Below are 20,367 nucleotides of genomic sequence, written 5' to 3' on the forward strand. Positions count from 1 at the left end.
GACAACATCATAAGGAAAATGGGAGATGCTAAATGGTAGTTTGTGGGAGAAAAGAGAAGATGGGGAGTGGTTCTGTGAATGACCTGCATAAGCAGAAGCATTTCAGGAAGAAGAAGACTGAATTTTTTCTAAATCTATGAATTGAAGAAAATAAGTGAAGTGATTTACACAGTTCCAACAGCAGGGCAAATATAAATTCTCTTGAGAAAGTAAATTGATTAAAAAGTAGCAGATCATACCCCATATGTCAGTCATTTTATGTGGTTTAGTTACCAGGCAAACTCATTACAATATACAAGACTTGCTTTTTAAAATATGATTATTGTAATTCTATTATTTGATGTTTGAAAACTCAATAAAAGATGAATAAAATATCAGTGACTAATTAAATTAGACATGCGTACAAAAGAGCTTGTAGCACCATCTTGCTCCCTAATTACAATGATAACTTCATAAGACACCAAGGGCTTTGGTGTGCCATAATATCACTTTAGCACACACAGCTCATTTCAGGACAAGTGACCAGGGAGGTGAGACAAGTTACTTCATGGCTGTGGAGTATTTGTAGAACCATTCTGAGGCAGTCAGGCATGATGATGAACTGCAATGTGAATGAATGTGCAGCTCTCAGGGAAGATGGTGCATGTGAACACTTGATCATGAACAGTTGATCGTACAGTAGTTTCCTGTATAATCTGCTGGTGAGAGATGTTGCCTTAGGCCTGTAAAAGTAACAACTTAAACTGTATGTATTTGGTACTGTCGAGCAATCCACCAGCTACAAAATATCCATCAACTGCTATTTTCATTACTAATCACACCTTTACTGGTGTGATGATTGGCTGATGGATAACAGAGTGAGATTTCATATTTGATCATTTTTATTTTAAAGCTTGTTTCAACAACAAAAAAAGCTATTTGTAGCACTGACACAGTCGAGACCCATCAATGACAAATCATTTTTATATGATTAGTTATAATAAAGTAACATTACATAAAATATATATCATTATGGTAAGATATTATGCACTATACTATGGGTACAGTTGAAATGCTCTACCCTTCCACTGCTGAGTGCACGTCCATGTGTGATCAGACTGCTCTACATGGCAGTTCCTGCCATGCTGGACATGATATGGCACTGAGCCCTGCAGTGCATGCCGCACCAAGTTCTTACCACATACAAGCGGAGGCCATGACATTGGGATCACAGACTTACTTCAAACTTTGTACATCTTTAGTAGGTCATTACAAATACATAATGTGCAAGTAGTAAGGTGCACTATGGCAGTTCCGAGAAAATCGCAAGAGAAGTTTTACATGTCTGTGCATAGATGCCGGACGTTTGAGTTCATGGTGGTCAAGTTATTAGCGTTTAAGCTTCGTAAGACGAATGTGTATGAGGTGACAGTTTGACTCCCTCTCAGACTTAATATTTATCTACATTTTTTCATGACTGGTCATATTATTTAATTTATATAACATTTGAGAGGTAATATAATAAAAAAAACATGTATTTGTGTGAAGTTTCAATTTATGTTTTCCATGTCTGTATAACAAATCCATCCTGCAACGTGTGATATCGAGAGGACATCTGACAAGTAATTGTAAATTACTCTCGTGGTCTGGCACATTATGACCTACTATATTGCTGATTGTGAATAACATCATTCACATAATTATTTATTGAGGTTTGACTGGGGCTTTCCAAGTCTGCCCCCACCCGTGTGTGTGTGTGTGTGTGTGTGTGTGTGTGTGTGTGTGTGTGTGTGTGTGCGCGCGCGCGCATGCGCGCGCACTTGGTAATTCTCAGTCAGAACTTTCCATATATTATTATACATGGAGAAATAGTTTTAGCACTATTAAGTTTAGCACCCACTCTCCAGCCAAAGAAATTTTTCAGAAATGGAACTGTTTTAAAATCTCACCTCAAAGTTGACAGTCATATTCAAGTGTTTTTCTCCATTGTGGTTTGAACAAGCCTAAATGAATTAACTATCATATCACCTCAATTACTTGTTTTGTATGGTATTCCACTGTGGCGCATCACTTTTTGAAAGTTAACTGCAGCAGAAAAAGATATTGCTACACACCATGTATGAAAACCATTAACATTTGGAACATTAGCAACTGAAGTTACTGGAAAGCTGAATTCACAGTATAGTTCAACATATATTACTGCCATTTATTAATATTTGCAGGAGTAACTATATTAATATATTGAATCCAGAAGGATGACCCACCCAAACGCCTGTGTGTGTAAGCATGCCACTTCCAGGATTCTCAAAGGTGCACCAACCCCATATTGAATCCACCTGGCAGATTAACAACGAAGGCCGATGTTTCGTCCAGTCTGGATGTGGTTTCTAAGTGATATCCCACATCTGACTACATGAATACCAGGCTGGTACTCACATCTGCATCTGTTACGTGATTCACAAACATTTTGAGAAAATGTACTCATACTTGAACATGGGTAAGACTAAACACAAAGAGATGGGATTAATATTTTCTGTCCTGGGAGGGATGGAGTGGTGACAGGAAGCATATCTGCCCACCCAGTACCATCAATCTTGCAAAATCCAGATTAACATGCAGACTCTGTGAAGAGGCTGGATAAGTTAGGAGACCAACAACTTCTTGCCAAGATCACAAAAAAAAAAAAAAAAAAAACCAGCTCTATTGTAGATAACTGGTTTCGGTAAAACTACATTACCACCTTCAGATCTCCATAAAGATTATTACAAACATCTTGTGTCATCTACACACAAAGTCTTTCCATTGAATTTCCATGTACATAAAACATGAAATCAGCAATGTGTTGGCACATTAAAATTAAAATTACTATGTAAATCAGAATTCACCAAAACATCATTCCCACAGCATAAGACGTCATGCTTACTACGGTGCAATAAGACCAACAAGAGGAGGCCATGACATTGGGATCATGGATTTACTCTAAACTCTGTACACCTTTATTAGGCCATTAAAACAACATAGGAAGGTGCTCTACTCTGGCAATTCCAGACTTTTGCGCATCTGTTATGTCACTGATGTATCTGTGCAAAGGTGCCGGCTGTAAGAACTCATTGTGATCAAGGGGTTAGTGTTTGCACTGTGTAAGAAGGTTAGGGACAAGGCGATTGTTTGAATCCCGCCTACACTTATTTTTTAATCTCAATTTTTTTCATCACTGGTCACATTATTTAATTTATGACATTTGAGAGATAATATACCAAAAAAAAGTGCATTTTCATGAAGATATAGTGAATTTCGTATGTTATTTTACTGTTTACTGTTTGTAAATAAATTTTCAAGGACGAGAGACAGGCTTGAAATTCCAAGTCAAATCTCGATAAATATTTATGCAAATGATGTTATTCACAATCAGTAATATAGTAAGTCACAGTGTGCCAGATCGCGAGAGTAATGTACATTTACTTGTCGGATGTGCTCCTGACATTGCACGCTGCAGGATGGTAGTTGTCGTACAGACGTGAAAAACATAAATTGAAACTTCGTGCAAATATTTCATGCAAATACACGTGTTTTTTTTTCATTATATTACATCTCAAATGTCATATAAATTAAATAATATGATCACTGATAAAAAAAAAAAAATTAAGTCTGAGAGGGAGTCGAACTGTTGCCTCATCCACATTCGTCTTACAAATCTTAAGCGCTATCACTTGACCACCATGAACTCAAACATCCGGCATCTACACACAGATGCATAAGCATCATAATAGATGTACAAAACTTCTCTTGTGATTTTCTCGGAATTGCCACAGTAGTGCACCTTACTACTTGCACATTATGTTGTTTCAATTGTCTGCTAAAGATATACAAAGTTTGAAATAAATCTGTCACCTCCCCTCTCTACCTGCACCCCCAACTAGCTCACAGACGGCTCTCCACTCGCCCACAAGCTGCTAGGCGCTTCTCCCAACACCCTCCCTGCCTCCCACCTGTCTCTGCACCCCACCCCACCCTACACTACCCTGCACCCCCCTCTCACCCCTATACACTCACTGTTGGCCAGGAAAGAGCTGGCAGTCAACTGTGCACAATTTAGGGAGACAGGCATTTGTGTGTGTGTGTGTGTGTGTGTGTGTGTGTGTGTGTGTGTGTGTGTGTGTGTAAGCTTGGAAAAGGAAGTTCATTCTGAAAGCTAGCAAAACTCTGTAACTTTTGTTTGTGTACCTATTGATGTCATGGTGCTTCTGCCTTCCTCTCTGTATTCCTGAATAATTCGTATTTCTCCATGTATTACATTTTTCAATGTCTTCAAATTATTTCTTGCCATCGGAGGTCTGGTGATTTCTTGTCACTGGTCCAAATCTACGCGTTGAATTTTTTTCCTTTTTTTTCCCCTTAAGATGCAAAGATCAGCTCGTAAACTAGTATTGTTAAGGAAGCACACAAGTGACACCGAACAAATTTGATTTTTGTATTCATTGCATAAATGTCTATCACTTCCATCCAAGATATGTATGCTGCATATGTTATTTGTTGAATCAAACAAGTACCTCAAGTTCCATAAAAATATTATGAACACTGTGTCAGTACTCTGTTTGTGAGAACAAAAAAAAAAATAAATGAGGCTAGTCACTTCTTTGCCATATCAAATGCTCATGCTAACTTACATTATGCCCCCTGTTTGTGGTGCCGCCAATAGCAATTCACAAGAGGAAAGAAACACATCAAGCGTAGCAAAATGGAATAAGTATTGGTTACTCCAAGTTGCTACAAATTCGGCTTGAACAGTGTGCTTGCCATATCATTACCTGTTATAATGAACCTGGTGTAACAAGAAATGTGATTAATGTGACCACGTGACACTTTTGCATTATTTAGTGGTTCAGTCTGTATGAGCCTATGCCTACCGCTGTTGTAATTGACAGTGCCTTGTGTTCAACAATGTGCAGTGACTGATGTGGTCCAAAACACTTATTGCCTGCACCAGCATTGTACTCCATTGTCAGATCTGGCACAGATTGCCACCTGTCCTGCATTACTTAGCAGACATGCCTCCGACCTCCAGGTCCTGTGTTTATACACAAACATCCAACACCTTGCCAGCTACATGTGGTTACACCACCCTTCATCCACTTTCCATAAATGTTCACAACAGTAGCACATGAACAGCCATCCAGCTTCACTGTTTCAGAGATTCTCTGGGCCCAGATGCACCGGGCTATAATACTCTGTCTTTAGATACAGTCGCTTATGTCAGTGGATTTCCACTTCTATGGCCTGTATCGTTACTAGAATGATTCCCAATTGGCCTATGGTCCACTTTATACGAGGTGTGGCTAGAAAAAAACCGGACTAGTACTGGTGAAACAATAAAACGAATGCAATAAGGCTGAAAGTCGCGTGGCCTGTCACGTGACTCTCGCTCCGCCTACTGCTCGAGTTTCATCTGCCTCCTGCACTCAGTCTGCCCGTGGCGTCTGTTTTAAGTAGTTGACGTTTTGTCTGTGCGTCGGAAAATGTTGAGTGTACAGAAAGAACAGCGTGTTAACATCAAATTTTGTTTCAAACTAGGAAAATCTGCAAGTGAAACGTTTGTAATGTTACAACAAGTGTACGGCGATGATTGTTTATCGCGAACACAAGTGTTTGAGTGGTTTAAACGATTTAAAGATGGCCGCGAAGACACCAGTGATGACACTCGCACTGGCAGACCATTGTCAGCAAAAACTGATGCAAACATTGAAAAAATCGGTAAACTTGTTCGACAAGATCGCCGTTTAACAATCAGAGCAGTGTCTGAGTTAACAGGAGTTGACAAGGAAAGTGTTAGGCAGATTCTTCATGAAAGTTTCAACATGAACAAAGTGTGTTCAAAAATGGTTCCAAAGTGTCTCACAATTGAACAGAAGGAACGCCGAAGAATGATTTGTTCTGACATCCTGGAAAACATTGAAAGTGATCCCATCTTCTTACAAAATGTTATTACTTGCGATGAATCGTGGTTTTTTACTTACGATCCCAAAACTAAACGCCAATCGATGCATTGGAAAACTCCTGGTTCTCCACGACAAAAAAAAGCACGAATGTCAAAATCGAAATTCAAGGCAATGATGATTGTTTTTTTTGACATCAAAGGGATTGTGCACATTGATTGGGTACCAGAGGGACAAACAGTGAATCAGCATTACTACATTAGCGTCCTGGCTACCCTACGTGAGCGAGTACGGAGAAAACGGAACAATTTGTGGAGAAAAAAGTCATGGATTCTACACCAAGACAATGCCCCAGCTCACAGTGCGTTGTCAGTGAAGACGTTTTTGGCAAAACACAACATTCCCATCTTAGATCATCCACCCTACTCACGTGATTTGGCCCCCTGTGACTTTTTTCTTTTCCCTAAAGTCAAGTCAGCTTTGAAAGGAACTAGATTTGAGACTGTTGAAGCAGTAAAAGAAAAAGCGACGGAAATAATGTATGGACTTACTGAAAATGATCTGCAGCATTGCTATGAACAGTGGAAAATTCGTATGGAGCGGTGTAGAGACTGAGGAGGAGAGTACATTGAAGGAGATAACATGAAATTGTAAATAATTGAAAATAAATGTTTTTTCCAGCATCAGTCCGGTTTTTTTCTAGCCGCACCTCGTATACTTAGCGTACCACATCATGTAACTGCAATGCCACAAGGTGGCTTTCAAATTTGAGATGGATAGTGGTCCTAAAGTTTTGGCTCATCAGTGTATATTTTCTCTATACAGCAGTACTTGATTGGAGATGTGTGGGAAGACTTGCAGGATGAAGATTTCATCCTTAGCTCAAAAGTACAAGCAGTCCTTGCATACCTTAAAATCTACTACATGGCCATATTGTTTACAAGAAGCTACATGTATAACTTAAGCGTTTGGTGTCTCCTTAAGCTGCAGTTTCTTCAAATGGGATCAGCAAAATGATTGTAACCATCAGTACCCCCTTATTTTATTTCTTGAGTTTATGTCTCCACAATTTAAGTTCCAGTTTCCAATTTAACTGGGACTGTTGGCTGCTTCGTGATCACCCAATGTATGTTGATGCTTTTAATTTTATATGTATTATTCTTCATGTTCATTATAATTACAAATTGTGTCCATGTATGTTACTAATGTTTTTTGTTACAGATAATTTATTTGAAGAAGAAGCCTGACGAGGCCTATCGACCATTGGTTGGTGGGAATAATCCTCCATTCTTACCTTTCAGGTATGATACATGTTGACTATAATCTTTACTGAAGTTTCAAACAGACATATTTTGTTATTCCTTTTTCACTTGCAGTAATTATAACACTGATGGTACAAATACAAGAATAGTATTATCGGAGGGTTAAGGGGGGAAGGGGGTGGGTACCTCCTTCAGATTCTTGCTTTTACTACTACTACTACTGCTACTGTGAAGAAGAATGACGACGATGATGATGATTATGATGATAAAATCAGGATCAATGACAACAGCTACAGTTCATGACAAAACATGTGACTTCCGAATGAAACATAAAATATGTATGCCTAATCACCAGCTACCAGAAGGAGAACAGCTAGGGGCAGGGCTGATTCACAAATCTGTAGCTTTTGGAATGTTTCATAATTTCTTCATCTGGATAAAGATAAGAACAGGTAAGGGGAAGTGTGTGTCCTCAGAATGCTCAAGGAAAAGAAAAATCGCTACAAGCCGATAGAAGGAGATTAAAAGAAGCAACAGCAGATCAAATACTTAGTTTTTTGAGTACTCATAATCATTAACCATCAATGGCCATTAAGTCAAATGTCAGGACTCAGTTTGCGCAAAGTGGGAAAAATAAGGCAAACCTTATTAGTAGCTTGGGATTAGCCTTACAGTGAATATTGGAGTGAGCAGAGAAAATTTGTTTGCACAAAATTTATGCAATTTTTGTAGTTTAATAAAGCTTTGTTCTAAATAGTTGATGATGCCAGTGACATAGGTAGTTACAATGCTTATAACATCAACAGAGAGACTGATGAGTGAGTGATGAATACCGGAGAAGCTGGAAAAGCTAGTTAGTACAGTGGTGTTTAGTGAGGGTAAAAAAATTATTCAGTCATTGACTCAAGAGTTGATTGGCCACCGTAGTGCCTTATTAGGCATGGTTCCAATGGAGGTTCTTGTTTCTGTCCATCCTGTGTACAACCTGTCTAGTTAATTTAATACACAATCCAAAATAGAGTAGGATAACACAGTGTGTTGGTGAGTTGAAAGTTACATTAAATTCCTGGAATAATCTTGGGGAGAGCTTGGAACTGAACACTGAATATTTGAATCTGAATCTGTAATTTACTATCTGGGCTGCGAGCTTGCACTAATTATTGAATTTGTGAGTCACTGTCTGGCCATCCTGATTTAAGTTTGCCACTATTTCCTTAAGCCAGTTGTAGCGAATTTTGGGATGATTTTTTAGACAATGGCATGGTTGATTTTGTGTCCCCATCCTTTTCCAGTTTGAACTTGTGCTATATGTCTGATAATCTCGACATTTCTGAGAAGTTATTGTCTAACCTCCATCCTTTACATTTGTTATTATGAGGTGAAATAGAAGTAACAGGTTTTATGTAAAACCAATTTAGATCAGTTAATTGTCTTGAAAGAAAGAAAAAATGCAAAAATGATGGATAAAGAAGTAAATTTGTTTTTGCAAAAGAAAAGTTTTTATGAACAAAAGTTAAGTAAGTCAACGGCAAGTAACTTATGGAAGGAGAGACATGATGCCAAGTAGAGTGGAATTCAGGTATCTGTCCCAAAGCAGAATAAGTAAAATGCCTGCAATAAATAGTTCATTGATGGAGATAAATGTGTTACTATACAGCAATTTCTGCAATATAATGAACAATACAAGTGAGTGCTGTGTTTGCATAAAATTCACAGCTTTTGTCACACAGAAATGGACTTCAAGGCTAACAAAGAAACTTTGAGAAAAACTGTTCCATGATTTTAAAAGGTGTGAGAAAGAAATTTAGACGAACTGTGGATTCATACACAGTACACTGTGAATAAATGTTGCAAAATGACTGTACAAAAAATATTGTTCAACAGCAGTACCAGGCAATGTTTCATTGCGGAAGATGTAGAGATTCATTTCGTGTTCCGTTCTCCTCTGTTGCTGTAACAGGAAAATTTTGAACTACCATGTAGGAAGGGACAGAATAAAAATAAAAAATAAGTAGGTACAAGGAAAGCTGAACTTCAGTTATGGAATACCAATTTTCTCCAGTTTATTCCATTGACAAAATTTTGCACGAAAATGGTTCTCCTCCTACTCTCACCATATCATCTGGACCTAAATTTTATAGAACTGGCCTGAAATCACGCAGAGAATAAGATCTGTAATTGTACAAGTAGTTTGTCAAGTATATGGCTCAGTAACCTGTAAAGTTAACAGCTGGTGCTTTTGCTAATAAAACCTGGTGTCATGTAGCCTGGTGCAAGCCTTTCAGTGTTACGCTACTTCAGTGTTTGTGTAAACTTGGTGTCAGTTTTGCTGCTTTTATATTCAAGCAACTTTTCAGTTGACCTCACAAGTCTGAGGGGAACTGCTATCGGACCTTTCCAGCAGAGAAAAGTTTGAGATGGTCACCAGAGATATGGAACCTTGGTGTTACTAGCGAAAACTCTAACTGCTACAGCATGCAGTCAGTTTGGTTTTGCTGCTGTAAAATTAACTTTTACCATTCTGACATTAGGAAACTGGAAAGATTGTGTATCACGCAAAGTGCATGATGAGTGCTGGACGAGAGATAATGTGACAGGTGGAGGAAAATCCATTAACATGAAGTCAGTCAACATTGTGATTGAAACAGCAGATGAATAATCAACACACAGTTAAGGAAAACTGCAACGTAATCAAGAAAGGTAGTTTTATGGATATTGTCAGCAAACCATTGCAAGGAGCCAAGATCAGATATACTGTACATACTGTTACTGCTGGTCTAAATAGACACTACATTTAGTGTCAGGTACAGGTATGTAGCATGTGACAGTGGCCCACTTATAGGAGTACTGAAGTGTGCACTATTACTACCTTCCATCTCTGCTTCTCAGGTGTAAACACATGGTGCTGCCGTCCCTGGCCAGGAACCAGTTTGCTTTGCCTGATAATATAATGTGGTCTGTTTGTATTTTGTACTGCTGTGTCGTCCGAACAAGACACAGTCATGGCAAAAGCACCACAGGTGCAAAGATGCAAGCTGGTGCCAGAGCCTCAGAGACTCGGCACTTGTGCGAGTTCCACCAGCACCATGGGAAGCGCTGAGGATGAGGATAAGGATATCGACTACGCCTTGGCCAATTGTTGGCCAAGTTCAATCCGCTGATGACTGGAAGACAACGGACAGAAGCCTGCTTGGAAGATAGAAGTGTAGCTCTCGTGCACTTGGTTCTAGATCATCGTCCAGGACTGACTTAGATCGGAAACATTGTATAGTGAACGCTTAGAAGTGAACAGACATTAGTTGTGAATTGCATTTGCTATGTACTGTGAAGTTTACCTATGATTATTTGTACTTAGCCAAATCATTTTTGTGACTTTGTCACTAATTTGTTGGAGTGTTGTAGAACCTTCATTCTTCTGTCCTGTTACATGACCGTGAGGCATAGCTGTGTAATTGAGGCAGTGAGAAATATTCTTAGTAGTCTACTGCAACAGAAGCTGTTTCACAAACTCGGCCTACCGTAGCAGCAGTGGCAACTTGGTCTCCACAGCAGTAGCAACGAGACCTTTGCAAAACTGGTGACGAGGGTTTACAAAATGAACTAAAACCAAAACTTTTATGTTATACATATTTGCCCTGCCCTTACATATTTATGTAATGGTAACAGCAGTAGTGACTAATTATTGTTGCTGTGGATGAAAACTGAAATATATGGAAAGAGGTAAGGACCACAGTGTTGTATCTTGGCGTGTACTGCTCAGTAGAATGTATCTTTTAATTTTTTATTTTATTTTTTTGCCAGACTAGTACTGGACACATACCCATCTTTAGTGGCATTTTAGGTAAAATGTTATTTAGCACATGCCCAAGACATTAGCTTATAACATCCATGTAATTTCTCAGTTATATGACCATAGTAATCAGAATATGAACTTTTGAAGTTCACTTGGTAGGGGAAGAATAGGTTATTGACAGTGGCTTCTAAAATGGCTTGAGCTCCATCCTAGTAGTTGCTTGAAACCTTCTTGTTTTTTAGCACATTCAAAGACCGTCGGCCTTCTCTCAATTTTCTTATTCACATTTTCACAGTTAGATCTGTGGTGCTAATTGATTCTGCTACATGAGTGATTATACAGGGTGGAGCAGAGGAAATGCATGTTTTTCCGCTATTGAATGACTGGGACATGGTTTGATAAAAATAATAAAAACAAGCGTTAAGTGATAGATTTTTAATGCAGTTTTGAAATATACATACTTTAATTAGGTTAAAAAAATAATGTCTTGGAGATGACATCCTTCTTGCTGGATATAAATTTGGATCCTCTCCCGAAAGTTATGCATGGCTCTCTCCAACATTTCGTTCAGCATGGCTTCAATTTCCTGACGAGTGGAATTCTTCAGTTCATGATTGTGCAAGGTTTGTTCATGTAGACTTTTGATTTTTAATGTCCCCACAAAAATACGCCACATATCGACAAATTGGGTGAGTGAGGGAGCGAGTAAACATCACCATATCTCAAAATAACATGTCCTGGGAACATTTGTTGAACTACTTCCATGGATGCTCTCACTGTGTGAGCTGTAGCACCGTCCTACTGAAACCATATTTCTCTCATGTTCACTTGACGCCTTTCAAGTTCTGGATGAAGAAAGTTGTTTAACATTTTAATGTAGCATGCTGATGTCACAGTAACTGCAGTTCCTTACTCTTCAAAAGAATAGGGTCCAACAATCCTTATCTTTGAAATTCGGCACCGCACTGTTACTTTTAAACTGTGGAGAGGTCTTTGGTGTAATTCATGTGAGTTCTCCGGCACCTAATACTGACGATTGACGTAACCATCTACATGAAAATGTGTTTCATCACTCGTGAAGACTGTGGCATCTGCATCTTCCATAAAAATTTCATCCATTACGCAACAAAACTCTCTGCCCTTCACAGAATCCCCTTCACTAAGGTTTCGGATAGCAAGAACTACCGTTCTCACTCGGTCTACTTTTTCCAGACTATGAACTGAACGGGGAAGACCAGGTGGTTTCTTTTTCATCACAGATCCACTGCAACACATTGGAATACAGTATTTTGATCAGGCACTGCACCTCGACATCCAACTCTCAAATTTTGACTGAAAAGACATTGCACTGTGACTACGTAATCATTGTTTCTAAAGTACTGCTTGACAACGAACACATGATGCTCTACGCTCCAACGTTCCATAGCGACTGAAATTGCATTGTATGGGCACTCTGCCAACATTAATTCAAGGTCATACCTGTTGTGACTTGGCAAGACAGCCAAGTCACTATGAGAGGAAGCCGAAAGGCACGCGCTTAAGCTCACGCAGGCTGGCGCGAGGTCTGGAACATTACAAGGGAATTAATAGTAGCAAATAAAGTACGTAGTTGATATAATACTTAACTTTAATCCACAGTTGGTGTACATCTCTCGTTACAGTACATGCTTCACAATATTAATTATCAAATGCTATGGCGCCTTGCTAGGTCGTAGCAAATGACGTAGCTGAAGGCTATGCTAACTATCGTCTCGGCAAATGAGAGCGTAATTGTCAGTAATCCATCTCTGGCAAAGTCGGCTGTACAACTGGGGTGAGTGCCAGGACGTCTCTCTAGACCTGCCGTGTGGTGGCGCTCGGTCTGCAATCCTGACAGTGGCGACACGCGGGTCCGACGTATACTAATGGACCGCGGCCGATTTAAAGGCTACCACCTAGCAAGTGTGGTGTCTGGCGGTGACACCACAATACCCCCCCTCATCACCGCGTACTAGCTGTTCAAAAAATATGCATTTTCTCAGTTCCACCTGTACCAGAAACAGTATAACAAAGTGATGGATGCTGTAGCACAGTTTAGCATGGAAGGAGATGGTGCTGATTTGCCAGTACGTGTGCACATGGTATGTGCTGTGCCGTACTGATTATCTTCTCATAATCACTGTTAATGTGCAGTACTGAGTTTGCTTTACAGGATCGCAATATCCTTTTTGCTTAACGAATGCACTTCTGCATATAAAATGATACACTTTTCCTATCATGTGTACGTCTTGACAAAAGAAATAGGACATGCACTGTCTTTTATAATAATCATTTATGACTCACGTTGAGTTTGCGTATTTGATGCAAAAGGGGTGCTCAAATGTATCCGGACCCTTCATATGGTTGCAATAACAAATAACATTAAAGTAATATAAGCTGCCTAAATACTTACCAATCACTGTAGTATGTATGTGGTATGTCACACCATGTCCACAAACACTAAAGAAAGATGAGTTATGGCAAAGGATAAATGCCACTTAGCTCAGAGTCACTCCCTTCCCCAACAGTGTCATTATCTATGCTACAGTCTGTGGAAGAATTGCCAGAATGTTCTAAGGATATTATTATATTTTCTGTATTACTCTTTACACTCATGTGACTTCCAGACTGTTTTTAAAGAGCCTTTTCTGTGTAATGTGTGACATTGTTTCACATCGCTGGCATTATTTCTGTCAATGCTTCCTCTGAAAGTTTCTGTATTTCTGCCATGATGAAGCTTTTATGATTTGTTGCTATGTAATGTTTGATCTGCACCAAAATCATTATGATGGCATAAAAGCAGCAGTGTTATGGTGGAAGCATAAGAACCCTGTAAATGTGTTGTTTAGCCACCTTTTCACAACATACTGTTGAAACTGTGGCTTATTTTGTTTCACTAGTTCCATGAGCGCCATCTTATACAAATCATCCTGAACTTGCACATGGTTACAGTTTAATCATTCAGCAATGTTGGCTTCTTTTGTTGTCATTGTTGGAGCTGTATCTTTAATAACTGAATAGGTTGGGGCATTGTTCATTACAATGACCGACTGCCAATTCAAGGTTTCCAGTAGCTGCCCCCCTTTAACCACTACAGATTAATGTTGTGATTAATCTTGTCATTGTTGTTGCCAGTTTTCCTCAATTTTGAAACCAGTTGACAGTTCGGTATGAAACCAGGTAATGTTCTAGCATGCAAGACAATAATTCTTGTGCCCTTTCCCATGGCAACAAGTGATACTTCCACATACACTGCCATCCAGTCTATTCTGACAGAACAACTGGTGTTTATCAATATTTCATTTAGCCTTCATTCTTACCAAATGAACCTGTAATGAAATGTGCTGTTCTTTTTTGGATCTTTTCTATTACTTCTATCAATCCTACCTGGGGTGAATCCCAAACTGACAAGCAGTATATTAAAGTATTGGTGAAACAAGGGTTTTGTAAGGTACCTCCTTTGTTGGTGGACTACATTTCCTGAGGATTATTCCAGTGAATCTCAGTCCGGCATCTGTCTTACCTGTGATTAGTTGTATGGTGTCATTACACTTCAGTTTGCTATGTACATATACTTCTAGATATTTAAGGGATGTCAATGTTTCCAGTGATTTTTCTGCAATCATGTAACCCTACAACAATGGGTCTTTCACTCTATTTATGAGCAGTATGTTACCTTTGTTTATGTTGAGTGTCAGTTGCCACTCCCTGCACCAATTGTCAATCCTGTGCAGGTCTTCCTGCTTTTTGCCACAATTTTCTAGCATTGAAACTTTTCTGTATACAACAGCATCGTCCACAAAAAGCCTCATGGAGTTTCTGATGTTATTCACTGGGTAATTTATATATTTTATGAAAAGTAATGGTCCAGTAACACTGCCTTGGTGATATGCCTGAAGTTACTTTTAAGTCTGAAGATTTCTCTGTGTTGAGAAAGACACATGTTCTGTTTGCTAGAAACTCTTCAATCCAGTCACACAGCTGGTCTGATATTCCGTACACTCATATTTACTTCACTAGACAGTAATGCGGAACTGTATCGAATGCCTTCTGGAAGTCAAGGAACATGGCGTCAACCTGAGCAACAGTATGTACTGCTTTCTGGGTTTCGTGGATGATATGAATACACTGGTTTCACATGATTGTTGTTTTCAGAACCCATTTCATTTCCTACAGAGATTTTTCAGTGTTCAGAATTATCATAATATGCAAGCATAAAACATGATCCAAAAGTCTATAACAGACTGACGTCAGGGATGGGTGCATGTAGTTTTGTGTGCCTGTTCAATGATCCTTGTTGAAAATTGAAATGACGTGCACTTTTTTCCAACCATTATGAATGTTTTGCTCTTTCAGTACACTGCTGTTAGAAGAGGAGCAAGTTCGTTTGCACACTATGTACAGAATCGTGTTGTTATCCCATCAGGTTCAGTAGCCTTTCGTCTGTTGAGCAAGTTCAGTTCCTTTTCTATTCCATGGTCACTTATTTAGTATCTGTCATTTTGACATTGGTATGACTATTTAAAAGAGGAACTACAATGTGATCTTTCTCAGTGAAACAGTTTTCAAAAAGACAGCTAGTATTTTTTCCTTCTCTTTGTCAACCTCTGTTTCGAAGCCATTATGGTCACAGAGTGCCCGAACATGTGGCTTCAATCAGTTTGTGATTGGTTGGATTGGATGTAATCTAGTAGACAAACCAACAGTGGTCCTAGGATCCTGGTCGCATGGAGTAGCTGCGTGGTGTGAGGCGCCTTGTCGCGGTCCATGTGGCTCCCCCTGTCAGAGGTTCGATGCCTCCCTCAGGCATGGATGTGTGTGTGTGTTGTCCTTAGTGTAAGTTAGATTAAGTAGTGCGTAAGCTTAGGGACCGATGACCTCAGCAGTTTGATCCCATAAGACCTTACCACAAAGTTCCAAAGTTCTTAGGCTCCTGTAGCTCACACTGACACTATGTTTATTGTGCGGTATTTCTCCCAGTCGTTCTAGTAAAGCCAGCCAGTACCCTTGAAGAGTGGTAGGAGACCCTTTATTAGGTCTTTGTTAGACACAATCTCTTCATAAATTGGTGACCCAAATATTTTGTGTACTTTTCAAACTGTTTATAAATTTGACGTAAGACTAAATCACAGGATTTTCTGTCAAGTCAGTTGATAAAATTTTACTTTAAAGTGCATTGAACACTTCATGTGTGGGTCTCTGTATGCTAATTTTGTTTGTCTGTGAGGCTTTTGCTACATTTGAATTTGCTGTGAAGCTATCTTTGCTTTTGTAACGGCTTTCAGATACAGCTGGTGAACTATGACCAGTCTGTCCCATCTCTTAGCTCATATCTGTATAAAGTGTATTGCACAATAATCTTGAACCTTTTCCATTGATGCTCAACATTGTCAGTGCCGGAGATGGAATTTTTATGTTGATCGTTCCGGTAATCTGAAATCCGTTTCTTGTTGCTCTTCAGGATTATCTTCCTGTGTTTCTTTATACAAGGACATGCTTGGAAAACTAATGCCTCTGAATTTTTTATGGGAAAAGCTTTTTCCATAAAACAAATGCTATTAACATTCTACATCTTTATTCTTCATGTCTACATATTTGCAATGCACTGCCTCTAGAGGGCTATTAGTTGTAGCTTGTAGTATGGCAGTGTGTAATGTAACTGTGTTAGTGTGTGAGAAAGAGCCTGCTGTAATCGAGTTTCAAATTGGAAGAGTACATCCAGACAGGGAGCACCTGCTCCTTCAGCATGGCAATGCCAGACCACACAAGAACGCTGTGACATTTGCAATAATCTGATGGCTTGGGTTCATTGTCATCAGTCATCTTCCATGCAGTCCTGACTTGGCCCCATCTGGTTTTATTCTGTTTCCAAAACTTGAAGAAAACTTTCAAGGACTTAACCGTAATCAGTACTGGGAACAGTGCTGCAAAATGCCAGCTCTCTTCCACACTGCGAGTGAGGCTAGCTTTCTTTGCCAAAGCAGCCAGCTGCTTGTTGTTGGAACTGAGGATGGCCTCTGAAGCCAAGTGGCAGGCGTCATTTGTGCCAAAATTAGCCACAATTTGCAGATGAGTTCATCAGTGTGCTCAGTCACTGCCGCAGTTTCCTCCACATCTCAGCCATGGTTCCCCTGGGAAGCAAACAGAGATGATGCAGGTCGTCTTTCCTGACCTGCACACTATTTCCCTAAGGGGCTAAATATGCGCTTAAATTTGAAGCTCCTAATGTCAAGCAATTGCACCCTCTGCTCTTGCTTGGATCTTTCTGGAAGATCGTCCCCAGTTCCAACATCAAGACATTCTATGCTGGCTCAGGTGTACTTTCAGCAGTGGACAGTACCTCAAATGTAATTTTAAGCTGTTGGGGGAACAGCCGTGTGGCCAATACCCACTTTTGCCTTCCATTCAGAGGTATGTGACTCTTTCACTGTTCATCACTGTTACCATCAGGGATGCATTAACTGATCAGAACATGTAAAACAGAAGGTGGTAAAACATCAGGGATTGTCCGAGGTGACGCTATAGGCTCCAGTGGTACAAAATCATTTGTTTCTGACACCCCACTGCCACCACAGCATGGGGCAGCAACCTGTAGCCTGTCGACTGTGGCAAATGTGGCTTCCATCTGTCTAGGGACAGTGGCCAAATACCTCTGCATTTGTTCACAACAGGCGTATTCTCTGACCATCTCTAATTATTGTTAGTCTTTACCACAAGGAATATAATACTAACCCAAGGAGTTGCTGGGTGCAATCTAAGTTCTGCTACTACGCTATGCGCTAAAATTTATGCAAAAACTTATAATTAGTTAGTATAAACTACTCAGGTGAGTAAAATACACAGATTCAGTTCACTTCTTCACAGAAGCCTGTGAGACAAAAATACTAGACTAAATCTTGCGTATAATCAGAAACTACTGCTTCTGGTATGTACGCTCATCTGCAGCTGTGGCTAAAATTAATTGTGACGACAGGGTCTTCAACTGTTTGGTGGTGGTGAATACACATTTGCACTGCTTGTTTTGCTCCTTTATCTCAGGATTGCAGTGCCACACCCAGCTTACATCCATGGCTGTTTGGTGGCTGGAAAAGTAAACTTGGTTGGCTTGACATACACTACTGGTCAAAGGTTTTCGGTCACCCATGTTAAAAACTATGTCCTTCATTTCAATGTACAGTTGCATTGTATAAACTAAATAGGTAACAAAATAAATATTTAAACTATCATTAAATGCAGTGCAATATGGTTTACATTTTAGACTCTTCAAAGTATCCACCCTTTGCCCTCAGAGCAGCTGCACAAACTCCTGGCATTCTGGAGGTAATATTTTGTAATGTTTTTGTATCTATTGCAGTCCAATACGTCTTTAAATTATTTCATAAATCAACAAACTTAGATGACCTCAGTTTTATGACCTCCCTGTCAAGTTTACCTCATAAATGCTCAATGGTATTTAAGTCAGGTGACTGATGTGGCCATATGATATTCTTCAGTTCCCCTTATTTCTCTTTTGTATCGAAATAATCTCTGCACAATGTAGGAGCATATTTCAGGTTATCGTTCTACTGCGGAACAAACCCACGACTAATAATTCTTTTGCCAGATGGAACTGATGTTCATCAGTATCCAGTGATATCCTTCCGTCTTTAATATTCCATTAATTCTCATTAGATCACTGAAGTTATCACCCACAAACCGTCCTCACACCATGACCGGCCCTCCACCATACTTCACTATTGGAGTCACACACTGACTCTTTGTATGTTCTCCACAAAGTCAAGAAACTGACATTCGACGGTGGCTTCCAAATACTTCAAACTTAGGTTTGTCTGTGAATAACACCTTGGACCAATGCTACATGCTCCAGTTTTATGTTGCCGTACCCTTTGCAATCATTTCACTATATTTTATTCATTTAATGAAAGGTTTGTTGGTTGCTATGCACCCAGTTAAACCTTGTTCACAGAGACTGTTGAGACAGATTGTATCTGCTCGCATACTAATTACTTCCTCACAAATTTTAGGTGCAATATGTGTCCTCTGTACACATATGAACTAATCTTACCTGTATGATGTTACTAGAGCTCTTCCAAGAAATATTGCACCGATTATTCCGTGACTGGACTTTGCACAGTCACCGGTTGAGGATGAAGAGACTTCTCGATTGTGAAATGTGGATTCTCAGTCCCAAAAATGCGCCAGTTTTACCTATTGGCGAATCCATCAGTATGAAAGTGGGCTTTGTCGCTAAAACATACATGTGAATACTTATACCCATCATGCCCTGTGGCCAACTGTGCAGTTTGAACATCCTCACATAGACTGTTCAGAAGTTATGACGACTTTATTTCATATAGTTCAATAATTGTCATTCTGTATCTAAATTAGACCAAATGTTAACCACCAGGAAGTTTGATGAATAAGTTAGTTTTTCAATATGGACATGGTGAGCAATACAAGCTAGAGATAGAATACCATATGTGGTACTGGATCCATGAGAACTTCTGTTACACTGATTGGCAGATTATGATCAGAAGTTTCAGAGAGAACAGCATGGTGCTGTGAAATAATCCAAAATGCAAATGTGGAAAATATTAAGAAACACAAAACTAATGGACGAGTACTCATATGCCAGTATCACGAATAAAGTGAAACAGGGGGACTAAATTGAACAGGACATGTAGTGATGTCAGAAGGCAGAATGGCACTAGATGCATCCCGAAGAGCTGTGAATGGCAGCAGGTGACTAGGCAGGCATGATGAAATTGTTGGAGATACTGAAGAGTAGTACTGGGGGGGGGGGGGGGGGGGGTTAAATAGACTGAAGTGATGAATGAGTAAGTCGGTTAGTTTGTCACTGTGAAAATGGTGTACAATATAAGGTGGAAATACACCGTATGTTGCTGGGTCAGTGAGAAAGTTGGTTGTAGAGTGGGTGATTCACTTTCTGAGAGTTTTCACTATCAGGATGGTGTCCTTCAGTGATGAGAGTATTGCGTCATTTACTGTGTCCATAGTAAGGAGACCATGAAAACTGGTTATTTGTGGATGATGTTTCCATATACTGCAGCTGGTCATCAAATGTACATGACAGTTAACATCTTGAAGAGCCAGAGCGTATTGTTTACCTCGCTGCCTGAAGTACTCGGTTATTTCCATGTAAGCTATAAGGAACACCACTTTCACAGAAAGATGTCGTGCTTTAACCAAAGCATTTAAATGATTCCTGAACATGGGAGTTCTGATAACAAATCCATAGGTGGCTCTACATATATAATGTAAGTGGACTTCCTTTATGTATCCCTTCCTCCCCAAATTGTGCTAACAATCTCATATGATGTTGTTCATTGCACTCTTCCAATTAACCCTGTTCTGCAATTTA

General features: G+C 39.6%; 1 protein-coding gene across 1 annotated transcript in view; it reads left to right on the top strand.

Annotated features, from left to right (window-relative positions):
• The window catches only part of LOC126248543 (dual specificity protein phosphatase CDC14C-like), a 206,727-nt gene that overhangs the window by 75,656 nt on the left and 110,704 nt on the right, over window positions 1-20,367 (top strand). Inside the window, exon 5 of the mRNA XM_049949604.1 lies at window positions 7,134-7,213. Coding sequence (XP_049805561.1) covers window positions 7,134-7,213 — 80 coding nt within the window. The remainder of the gene's footprint in view (window positions 1-7,133; window positions 7,214-20,367) is intronic.

Source organism: Schistocerca nitens, chromosome 3 (assembly GCF_023898315.1).
Source record: "Schistocerca nitens isolate TAMUIC-IGC-003100 chromosome 3, iqSchNite1.1, whole genome shotgun sequence".
NCBI lineage: Eukaryota > Metazoa > Arthropoda > Insecta > Orthoptera > Acrididae > Schistocerca > Schistocerca nitens.